At 44.4% G+C, this 12,513-nt stretch overlaps 1 protein-coding gene across 3 annotated transcripts in view; it reads right to left on the bottom strand.

Annotated features, from left to right (window-relative positions):
- Tcf7l1 (transcription factor 7 like 1) overlaps positions 1 to 12,513 on the bottom strand; it is a 211,042-nt gene that overhangs the window by 30,253 nt on the left and 168,276 nt on the right. The window contains exons 4-5 of one of the 3 annotated variants that reach the window (XM_008840251.3): positions 6,909 to 6,992; positions 6,584 to 6,625 (exon numbers count right to left, since the gene is read on the bottom strand). The exons of 1 other annotated variant lie outside the window; for it this stretch is intronic. In XM_008840251.3, the coding sequence (XP_008838473.1) occupies positions 6,584 to 6,625; positions 6,909 to 6,992 (126 nt within the window). The remainder of the gene's footprint in view (positions 1 to 6,583; positions 6,626 to 6,908; positions 6,993 to 12,513) is intronic. One more of the 3 variants, XM_008840252.2, reaches the window with a different exon arrangement.

Here is a 12,513-nt window from a genome sequence, read left to right as displayed (position 1 = left end):
TCTGTCTTTTTGAGGCAGGGTCTTCCCCCTCAGCTGGCCTGGAACTCAATATGTAGACCAGACTAGCCTGGAACTCACAGAGATCCACCTGCCTTTGCCTCCTGAGTGCTGGGATTAAAGGCATGCACCACCACACCTGGCTATTCACTGGCTTATCTTAAATAAATGTATTCTTTTTTGAGCCTCCAGCCTCCAGAAATCTGCAGATTTCACAGATGAGCTTGTGAGTCAGTTCCCTAAAATAAAATCATCTGTCTGCCTATCTCAAAAACACAGACAACACAGACTCAGACACACGGACAAACATGGGAAGGATTAGCTTTCTTTGAAGATTCCTGAATAACATGGAGCTTTTTATATTTTGAGTGTGGTGGACACATGACTGTACAAATTTGCCAAAAACTCATAGACCTCTACAGAAATGAATTTCACTATATATAAATTGTAATCTTAACGAGTAAGGGTAAAATATACATGTACACAAATATATGTACATGGATGCTAATTTCAGCTAAAAACTCTAAACCAAGTATCTCCATCAGTTAAACAACTGTTTAAAAATGGCAGGCATGTGCCACCATGCCTGTAATCCTAGCTCTTCAGAAGGCTGAGGTGGGAAGGTCACATGTTCCAGGCTGGCCTGGGCATCCAAGATCACAAGGTGAAGAAAATGAAGATGGAGGAGGAGGTGGAGGGGGAGGGGGAGGAGGAGAAGGAACAACTTTATGCTGGGATGTAGCTCAGTGGTAAAGAGATATAGTGATTGCCTATTATGTACTAGGTCCTTCTAGTACAGCCAAAAAGTTTAAATCAAAGACCACCAGGAATTGGTGACAGTTTCAAAGCTGGCAGGTGTTTTGCCTTTACTCCGTTCTCATTCTGGATTTGGTCTCTAGTCCTCCTCTAACACTCTGTATTATCTATATCTTCCCTCTCTTTGAGTTTGGAGCTGTGATGGTCGGTGTCAACTGTTAACTTGACAGAATTCAGAATCACCTGGGAGATAGGCCTCTGGGCTTGCCTATGAAGGATTATCTTCATTACATCAATTGATATAGGAAGACCCATCTTAATTGTGGGTGGTACCAGACCCTGGGCAAGAGATCCTGGACTGTAAGAGAGCTGAGTACTAGCATGCAAACTTTCATCCCTCTCTGCTTCCCAGTAAAGGACGTGATGTGATCAGCTGCTTCAAGCTTCTGGGGCCTTGACTTCCCTGCCAGAATGGACTGTACCTTGAACTGTGAGTTAAACTATTTATAGCTAAACTATTTTTCTCTTTAGCTGCTTTTATCAGAGTATTTTATCACAGTAACTGGAAAAGAAACTAAGATAGGTGCTAAAAATTATATTAAAAATGAACGATTCACTGGATGTGGTGGTACACATCTTTAATTCCAGCACCCAAGAGTCAGAGGCAGGAGATATCTGTGAATTTGAGCACAGTCTGGTTTACATAGCAAGTTCCAGGTCAGCCAAAGCTACATAGTGAGACCCTGTCAAAAAAAAAAAAAAAAAAAAAAGAACAACTCAAAATGTTCTAACTGAACTAAATTAAACTTTACGGAGAACAGAAACCATTTCCAAAACATTTGGAATGTTATTCTCCTGCCTTTGGCCCATTTGCCTGTAACTCAGTAGACTTTATTAAGCAGCTGTTTTAAAGGAAACCTTTTGGCTACCATATGGAAAGCAAGGTGTAGGTTGGGGAGTGCTAGCTTAGCATGCACAAAGTCTGGGTCCAATCCCCAGCCTCCATAAGCCAGGCATGATGGTGAATGCCTGTGATCACACATACACACACACAGGATGACATGCTGTATAACACAACATAGGCCAGTGGTCTTCCTCTGTACCCTTTAGCACTTTCAAGTATTCTACCCTGTGCATGCATTTACTTGTTTGTTTGTTTGTTTGTTTGTTTGAGACAAGGCCTTGCTATGTAGTTCAGGTTGGTTTGAATTTGTGGCAAGTTTCCTGCCCCAGCCTCCTGAGTTCTGAGATTGCATGCCTGGCTCATGCATTACATTTATAATTTCTGAATGAAAGGGGATTAAGGAGAGACACAAAATAGATTTGACATTTTAACAGATTATCCTTGAGCTTTACAGTAGATTCGAGGTAAATATAAGTGAACAAGACAGATGTTTTGTTTTCTTTGTGTTGGTTATATTCTGGAGGGGTGTGGCTGGACACAGCCCTGTGGGGAGAGTGATGGGAAGACAGGTCTGTGGGACCTGGTCAGGACAATCATCTGAAAGCAATGAGATTACTGTGATCAAATATTACAAATAGGGGCTGGAGAGATGGCTCAGCAGTTAAGAGCACTGGTTGCTCTTTGCAGAGGACCTGGGTCCAATTCCTAGCACCCACACGGTGGCAAACAACCGTCTGTAGCTCCAGTTTCAGGGGATCCCATGCCTTCGTCTGACTTCCATAGACATTGCATGACCCAGGTGCACATACATGCAGGCAATACACTCATACACATAAAATCAAAGTGATAAATAAAAACTTAAAACCTTTTTTTATTTATTATTTTTATTTTATGTGTATGAGTATATTGCCTGCATGTATGTGAGTGCACCTGTGTCATGCAACACTGCAAAGGTCAGAAGAGGGCTCCGGATTTCCCTGGAACTGGAGTTAAGGACGGTTTGCAGCTGCCATGTGGGTGCTGGGAATCGAACCCAGGTCCTCTGCAAGAGCAGTCAGTTCTCTTAACCGCTGAGCCATCTCTCCAGCCCCAATAAAAATATTTTTAAAAAATTACAAACAATTGGGGCTGGAGAGATGGTTCAATGGTTAAGAACACTGGTTGTTCTTGCAGGAGACCTGGGTTTGAATCCCAGCACCCACATGGCAGCTAACAACTGTCCGTAACTCTGATCCCAGGGGATCCAACAGCCTCTTCTGACCTCCTCGGGCATTGCACGACACTGGTGTACTTACCTACATGCAGACAATACACGAATACACATAAAATTAAAAAAAAAATAAATTAAATTAAAAAAAATTACAAAGAGTTATTAGGAACTCTTTCTGGGTTTTTTTCTCCCAGTTTGCTTTAAAGGTGTAAGTATAAGTAATAACAACACTTAGCTCCACCCCCACTCTGGCCGGGTTGTGACTTGTTTAGACTCTCTTCCCTGACCGGTGGACTCCACATGACTCACCAAAGCTCTGCAAGTATACAGCCTGTTTTCCTTATTGGCCCTACTCCCAGGGCAAACGTCTTCTTCAAATATTTTACTTCTGATCTAAAATAAATTTTCATAATCTAAAGTGTTTTCACTTCTGAAAAAAAAAAAAAAAAGCCCGGACACCGACCATCTACAGCCCTCCAGGCCTTCCTTCCATCCGCTCACTTGGAAAAGCCGTTGCATTCGGTCATTAGAGATGTCCCGAGCTCCTCTTTCTCCTCGCCTCCTATTTGTGATTTGCAGTTATGGGAATGATTCTCAACTCTGGCTGCCCCTTAGAGTCCTGTGGGGAACTTAAAAAACTAAGATACCAGCCCCACCCCAGACCAATTAAATCATATCCTTGGGGGATTAAGATGCTAAACTCTATGGCCTCATTCATTATCTCTATTACCTTTGCAATCTGTCCATTTGTTCTGGCTCCTAATTCAGGCCCTCATTACCTCTTAGTATTGCTAATTAAACAGGATGTTCATTGTTCATTCCCTCTCTTAATTTCTTAACAATAGCAGTGGCAGCAATACTGATGGTGGGGTGGTGTGATGATGGTAGGAGAAATGGACAGTTAGTGAAGACTTACTTTGTTCTAGGTACAATGCTGAGCTCATTACAACACATTGGCATTTCTGTACAACTCTATGACATCAGTCCTCTTCTAATCCCCATTTAATAGATGAGGAAACTGAGGCAAAGAGAGATGAGGTAATTTGCCTGAAGCCTCAAAAAGAGAAAGAAGCAAAGGAGGGCCTAAACCTACTGTGTTTCACAGAGTCCAGCACAAGCATCCTCCTCCCCAGGTATCTCAGGTCTTCCTCCTACACACATGTACCTCCCAGGAATCTGCATGACTATAAAGTTGATAGATCTTCTCCTAATCCCTAGAACTCCAGGTTCATACTACGGGGTCCCCCCGCCATGTGTTCCTTAAGCCTTTTATTTTTTAAACATTTAACTTCAAAAATATTACCTTTCTTTCTTTCTTTCTTTCTTTCTTTCTTTCTTTCTTTCTTTCTTTCTTTCTTTTTCTTTCTCTCACTATCTGACATTATCTTCAGAAAATTCTCTCTCTCTCTCTCTCTCTCTCTCTCTCTCTCTCTCTCTCTCTCTATTGTATGTGTGTATGCACACATGCCATGGTGCGCTAATGGCATTCAGAAGACAATTTGCCATAGTTAGTTCTCTCCGTCCACCATGGGAGTCTTGGGAATCAAACTGAGGCCATCAGGTTTGGTGGCAAGCACTGTTTTTCTGATTCCCCATATTAGAATATAGAGTATGATAATATATAATTTACTGGAAATTTGCCCACTATCTATAAAGCAATGTGCACCAACCATTCAAGTTTCCCTGCTCTTAGACAAAATAAGGGGCTCTGTTCTCCTACAGGGTCGCAATATGATATGCACAGTACTTGTCTGCAATGGCCAGATGACTGGCAGCTGCAACTGCAAGTGTAGAACCTCCTTGAGAGTTTAGGAATTTTATATACTTTTTTCATCACTTCAAGAAAGTAAGTGATGAGCAGCTGGTTTGTTTGTGGAAAAAGAACTAGAAAGAAGAAGGGCCAATACTGAGCATTACTACAGTACCCACGAGCCCAGGGGTCAGAAGGTAGTGAACACTGTCAGATGTCACCGGTGCTGAGGCAGCAGGGAGATGACTGGATTTAGCTACTAGATGGTAGTTTGAGGGGCTGAGTTCGGCTGCCGTGGATTGGTGGGGAAGAAGGTACGACAATGGAGGCACGAGACACTGGGTGGGAAACGTTAGAAGGGAAAGATGGAAGGGACATTCAGAGCTACGTGTCAGTTTTAAAGGGGAATCGTGCCCTCTAAAGGGAGGCAGCAAAAGGACAGTCTCTGGAAAGAGCAGAGGACAGCAGCCCTGGCATCTTGGGGTCTGCTGCAGAGGGCTGATGGGGGCATGCCACAGGGTGTGGGAATAGACTAGAGATGGGAGACAGTGAAAGAAAGCTGGCTGGGCTGGCAGGGGACAGGCCAGGTTATGGTGAGGTGGATGGGGGCTAGATGTCCTCCACTGTGGCTGATTCAAGCCACTAGAGGGCACCTGCACCTCGTGCGTCTCATCCCAAGTGGGTCCCTGGGAACCAGAGCCAGCACCCTGGACCATTCATGGCATGACTGTACAATGCTTTGGTGAAAGGACACCGAGCCTGCAGCTAGTGATTCTCATGTCTCAGGGTAACCTGCCCTGTTACCTACACAGTCATTTGAAAGCCACACACGACACTGTGTTGTAAACTACCAAGGGCTCTGTCGCTCAAAGCTGGTTCTGTGCTTACTGGAAACCACATGCGCTCACTGTACATCAACTTATAATCTATGTATATCTTCTTTCTCACAGCTAGACTCTAAGCTTTTCATGAGCAAGGATTATCAGTATATCTTAAAATGCCCTGTGTGAGAAAAATAATATACCTGGGATTTGCTTTAAAATCAGTGTGGTAGGAGGGGGAATGTGGGTCAAGGGACCATGGGAGCTCATTACATAGCAATGTTCTACTCTTACATCTTCAAATTTTTCCATAATAAAGTTTCAAAAGTTTTCATGTATCCTTAATGCTTTCTCCCTAGCACAGGTGGTAGTAAGGAAGCCCTAGTTCTGTCTGTAAATTGGACAGATTGAGACAGGTGAAGCTTCCCTATGACTCCGAGGCTCACCTGGCAGGATGGACACCTGTTAGCTTGGCAGACATTGACTCAAGAGCCTAAAGTCTTGGAAAACGGAATGCAAGGCCTATATTCCAGCAACATCTCTTCTATGCTTTGGATTTCAGTTGAGTGTGTCAAGAGACGGCAAGAAGCCCTGCTGGGACCCCACTGCTCTTGTCTCCTAGGAACCACCCTCCCAACCGCAGGCTTTGCTCTGAAGCCCAATGTTGCCACAAGACTTGGCAGAAAATGCCCAGCTGCCCCAGGCCATTGCTCATGTTTTAATGGATGCTTTCCTGAAACAGCTGGTAAAGAAGAGTCTCTTCATTGCAGCCTTGCAGCTATGAGGGAGAAGAAGAGCTGGTTCTGAATGAGTACCAACCGACCAGAAAGGACCCTTTGCCCACGGGAAGTGCCAAAGGATCTGAAGCAGGTGTCCAGGAAGAATGAGGGTTAACAGCCAGGCCCACATGTCTCCAAACAAGCATTCCAGGTGGTGCATGCCTGTATGCCGACGTGGAGGAAAAGGTTGTGGGGGGAGGGTGTCCAAGACATAACCTCTTTATTGACCCCTGACTGCTCACACTGAGTACCATGGTTAATTTTTGTTGTCAACTTGACTGGATTTACAATCACCATGGAAACATAGCTCTGGGTGTGCCTAAGAGAGGGTTTCTAGAAATGTTTAACTGAGCGGGGAAGACTCACCCTGAATGTGGGAGGCACCATCCAGTGGACACGATCCCCGGACTGAACAAAAAGGAGAAAGTGAGCTGAGCACCAGCATTCATCACCATCTGCTTCCTAACTATGGATGCTTACAACTATGACTTCTCCACCATGATGGATGGCACCCTCGAACTGTGAGCCAAAATAAACCCTTCCTTCTTTAAGTTGCCGATATTTTGTCACAGCAATGAGAAAGGCAAGACACCGAGAAAACAGACCCCATCAGCTTCTGGAAGGTAGGAAGGTGCCAGAGGCAGGGGTAAGGACAGTGACAATGGTGCTTTAAAAAGTCAAACAGACTTACCAAGTGTGCTGGAGATGGTGACCTTGTGTCCTTGACTGTGGCACTGGAGGGAACGTCAAGAAGGGGCCATTTCATCTGCAGGTACTGCACAGGGGACAGAAAGCACAAAATAGCAGGTGAGATGAGGCCTCTCAAGTGCCAAATTTAGCAAAAAAATGGGCTCTGCAAGGAGGTCACCAGCCATACAGGAGGCCTGCAGCAGTTATAACCCCATCAGTTAGGGTCAATCACTTCAATGGCCATGTGATTCTAATACAGCACACATTTATAGCCAGCCTGCCACCATCATCCCCTCTGTCACCATGGTGGGGAGCATAAACAATTCAACTGAATTCCAAGTGGGAAGGGAATAGATACATTCCAACATCAACACCTTCAAAGAACCTATCTGCAAGGCTCAAGCCCTCTCTGCTTTAGCTGTGGGGCAGGGTAGATAACTGGAGAGCAGAGACTCCCAGAAGGCAAGCCTGCCCAGTCCATCTCCATCTCCATCTCCTACAATGCTCCCTAAGAAACATACCTGGGATTGTTTGGTGAACAATGGTTAAAAACCACTGGACTGGGGTGAGAATGTAATTCAGTTGGTAGAGACTTGCCTAGCATATACAAGGCTCTAGGTTCGAGTCACAGCACTATATAAACCAGTTGTGGTGATGGCATGCCTGAACACCAACTCTTGGAAGGAGAGGTAGGAAGATCAGAAGTGCAAGGTCATCCTCAGCTACAAAGCATGTTTGAGGCTGATCTGGAATACACAAGACCCTCTCTCAGAAAGCTGAGTGAGACCCTGTCTCAAAAACACCAAAAAAAAAAAAAAAAAAAAAAAGTTGAGTGTGATGCCTACGAGGCCAGCCTGGTCTACATAGTGAATTCCAGACCACCTGGGCTACTGGGAGACCTGTCTCAAAAACAAACAAACAACCCCGCCCCCCCCGAAAACCAGAACAAAACAAAACACACACAGAAACCCCTCCCACTTGCCTTACAATCACAGGGTCATGGGTAATTATCATGGGTAATCATTTGTTTGTTTGAGACAGGGTCTTGCTTGCCAGTCCTAGCTGGCCTGGAACTCACTATTTCGCCCAGGCTAGCTCTGAGTGCTTGCATTACAGGTTTATACTACCATACCCAGCAACCTATTCATACTCAAGGATGCCGATCTTTTTTTTTCTTTTTAAATATTTTATTTATTATTTTTATTTTATGTGTATGAGTGTTATGCCTGCATGTAGGTAAGTGCACCCATGTCATACAATGCCCATGGAGGACAGAAGAGGCTGTTAGATCCCCTGGAACTGGAGTTATGGACAGTTGTTAGCCATCAGATGGGTGTGGGGATTCAAACCCGGGTCGTCTGCAAGAACAGTCAGTGTTCTTAACTGCTGAGCCATCTCTCCAGCCCCAGATGCCGATCTTTTTTAAAACAACTTTTTGGATGTATTTATTTTTATTTTATGTGTATGAGTGTTTTGCCTGCATGTATGTAAGTGTGTTGTACAACGCCCTCAGAGGCCATTAGTGGGCATCAGATTCCCTGGAACTGGAGTTATGGACACTGTATGGGTGCTGGGAATCAAACCTAGGTCTTCTGCAAGAACAGCTAGTGCTCTTAACTGCTGAGCCATCCCTCCAGCCTCAGGGATGCTGATCTTTCATTAGTATCTCTCAGTCTTGAAAAGATCACTCAGTATCCTACCCTATGTCATGTGCCATTACAGAAAAAAATTTATAGGAGTAAATCTTTTACACACATGTGCACACACATTCTTTAAAGAAAAACCTTCCTTCAATACTGGCATGGCGCAGTCTAGCAGGAGGGAGGCTAGGGGAAGTAGGGGACCCTGGGTTTGGAGTGCAGCATCCCTGGGTTAAGGTTCTCACTCAGCCAACGTAGGTTGTGACCCAAGACAAACAACTTAACAACTTGGAGTCTGTTTAGTCACCTGTGGGGCAAGCTATTACGACTAACTTTACAGGTTATTAGAAGGAACGGGACCACATCAGGTACTGAAGACTGCCTCACACGTGGGAGACATTTGATAAATGGCAGCTATTATGTTCATAAGCAAACCATTAGTCTTCGCCAGGAGCAAAAGCAAGCATGTTGTCCTAAAGTCAACATTGACAAGGCGCTTCTGGGCAGCTGACCAGCGGGGCAGCCTCTTTGAAGACTTCTTGCAACTACCTCCAGAGCTAGTGCTCTACTAGGACTTGGTGGCTCTGGAAGAGTTTCACAGAGGCAAGGGAAGTCTCTGAATCATCATTTGTTCTGCTTACTCAATTTTAGGGGGGGAAAAAGTCATGATTAGCTATGAGGAGAAAGGTATTCTTCATCAGTCACAAGTCCTTGCTGAGGGGGCAGGGGTGGGGTTTTCAAAAAGCTGTCCAAAAAACTTGGGGATGTAGCTCAGGCTGGTAGAGTGCTCACCTAGTATGCATGAGACCTTGAGTTTGATCCTCAGCTCATAAACTAGATGTGCTGGTGCACACCTGTAATTCCAGCACTCAGGAGGTGGAGGCAGGAGGACAAGAAGTTCAAAGTCATCGTTGGTTACATACCAGATTTGGGGCCAGTCTGGGCTACATGAGACCCTGTCTCAAAAAAACAAATAAATAGGGTCAGGGAAATGACTTAGTGGGTAAAGGTACTGGCCACCCAAGCCTGACAACCTGAGTTTGACCTCTGAAACCCACACAAAAAAAATCTAGACAGAGTGGCATGTACCTGTAATTCCAGCACTCCTATACTATGAGATGGGAAGAAGAGACAAGAGAATCTCCCAGAAGCTCTAGAGCCAGCTAAGCCTTCAGAAATCAGTGCAGTGGTAGAGATGAGACCCTGCCTCAACATAGTAGGTGAGAACCAACTTCTGAAAAGCTGTTCTTTGACCTCTGCATATGTGCCATGACATGTATACCTGCACACTCTCATAAACACAACAATAAATAAATCATTAAAATAAAATAAAAAAAAACCAAAAGGTACCCTCAGGCAGGAATGAAATCCAAAGACACATTTGCCGGGAAATAGTATGTGCAAAGAAAGGGCCAAGCAGGTCTGGTGGGCAGCAGGAATAAGGGCAGATTTTTTTCACCCTGAACCATCTGGACCCTCTGGACCCTCCATCATATAGCACTCTCATGGGATTTAACCCTATCCATGTCTCTTGCTGATCGTCTCCCTTCCTAATCTATCCATCTCTTGCTCTACTCAGAACCTATTTTTACCAGATGGATTAAGTGGGATTTTGATGCCTTTGGCAAGTACAATATCCTAGACAAATATTGCTATCATTAGTTAAAACTCCTCAGGGGTGTTCTGTGTCACAGTGGCAATTTTCAAGTCATGTTAACACACAGAACCCAGTATAACACACAGAACCCCTAGTACCAGTAGGGGACACTATACTAAATTTCCAATGAGTTAATGGACACGGGCTAAAAGGCTAGCCCAATGGAGCCAAAGCCTGGGTCTTGGTCTTTTGACTTCAAATCTCACTCTTTTCACTATACTATAATCATGAACCTGTTTTCTTTTCATGTGTATTTTTTGTGTGTGTGTGTATGTATGGCGTGAGGCTGACATCAAGAATCTGCTTCGATCACTCTCCACCTTATTTGTTGAGGCAAGGGTGTCTCAGTCGAGCCCAGAGCATTCCAATACAGCTACTCTATCTAATTAGCTTGCTCCAGGAAATCTCTGTCTCCACCTTCTGAACACTGGGATTACAGGTGGGCTTATGGGAATACCTGGCATTTATATGGGTTCTGGGGATCTGAACTCTGATCCTCATGCTTGCACGGCAAGAGCTTTTCCACTGAGCACTTCCCAGCCCATCATGAACGTCTTCACAGTGCGAGTCTTCAGCACTTCCTTTGTCCTTGTTATTTCCCTCTCCTCTTCTATCTGGTGGTCCTCCAGAGGCTGAATGGATATACAGTTATCAATGGACTTGAGGTGGCTAGAGCTTATGGCCGAGTACCAAACATTTGCTAGAAGTAATACCCTGAATATCTGTCTTTCTGAATAACTGAACCACAGTAACAAATATCAGATACTAAAGGGAAATGTCTCAACTATGCCCCCCTCCCATCACGAAGCACAATAAAACTGTCTCTAAAATCCATCAGCTCTACCACTATCTGTTTTCCAATTTAGAGTCATAAAACACTCTTACTGAACAGTCTTCATTCTTGTTGACTGTGCCAGAGATGTCTTTAGATCATATGGGAAGTGACTCAAAGCTATTTGAATTCTAATTTGGAACAATGCTAGGGTTTGCAGTCTTAAATAATCCTATCAGACAGTGTTTTGGGTTGTCAGGCATAGCTGGCTTGTAGGACTACAACGCAGTATTTCTCAGCTTTGGCATTAATTCCCTAACACTTTGGGATGGTTAGCTTTTTGCTGAGGAAGGGGAACTATTCTGAGATATTAGCAGCACCACTGGCCTCCATCCACCAAACGCTAGTAGTCTCTCAACTACATGTAATAATCAGATATGTTTCAGGCTCAAGGCTACAGAAATGGCTCAATGGTTAAGAGCACTTTCTGGGGGCTGGAGGGATGGCTCAGTGGTAAAGAGCACTGGCTGTTCTTGCAAAGGACCTGAGTTCAGTTCCCAGCAACCACATGGTGGTTAACAACCATTCATAACTCTAGTTTCAGGGGATCCAACACCCTCTTCTGGCTTCCACAGACACTGCATGATGTACATACTGGCAAAACACTCATATACAATAAATAAATAAAAATTAAATAAATAAATAAAATTAAGAAAGAGCTCTTGCTGCTCTCACAGGGGACTGGGTTCAGTTCTCAGTACTCATATGGCAGCTCACAGCTCTGTAGCTCCAGTTCCCAGATATGTGGCATCCTCTTCTGGCTGCCACAGGCACAGGTATTCATGTGGTCCAAATACATACATGCAGGCAGAACATTCATACACATAAAATAAAAAGTTTAAAAAGTTTTAGACTTTGCCAAATGTCTCCTGGGGTGGGGATGGAAGGCTGCATGCTGTTGAGAATCACTGTTCTAATGACCAAGGGGTTGATCCTCAATCACATGAGGATTCCATGAGGGCTCATCGGACTTGACAATGGGGACATCACGATATGAACCATCACTGCACATACTTTCATAGTAAAGAGTTTGGTAAAAGCTATGATTTGGGGTTGCTCTATCTGCCTTACAAGCTATCTTGGGCGTCCAAGGGGGATATTCCAGACTTGCCTACCATATCCAGGTCACATACTGATTTTAACTGAGAATTAAAGCCTGGATGGTGACAGGCTTAAGCCCTATCTACCACTGAAGTCCGGTCCCTTTCAGATATGTCTGATAGGTGGTTCTGGGAATAGTCTGCACGTCACACACTCTGCTCCGGTCACTCCTGGAGACTTGGGGAAAAAGGTACATAGAGAAAGTCATTGAGGAAGGTAGGGATATGGAGAATTGTCAGTTTTCTTCCTCTGGGTTGCAGCTCAAGGAGTGGAGGAGTCACAAGTGCTTCCCAGGACCACAAATTAGAGCCAGAAACACCATCTGAAATCTCCTGCTTTGGTACCAGAAGTATGATGGTGGCTGGGTAGTTCTGAA

The sequence above is a fragment of the Nannospalax galili genome, unplaced genomic scaffold (genome assembly GCF_000622305.1).
Source record: "Nannospalax galili isolate Female #2095 unplaced genomic scaffold, S.galili_v1.0 scaffold279, whole genome shotgun sequence".
Classification (NCBI taxonomy): Eukaryota; Metazoa; Chordata; class Mammalia; order Rodentia; family Spalacidae; genus Nannospalax; species Nannospalax galili.
Note: the sequence above shows the minus strand (reverse complement) of the source record. Positions and strands in the feature narration are given on the sequence as shown.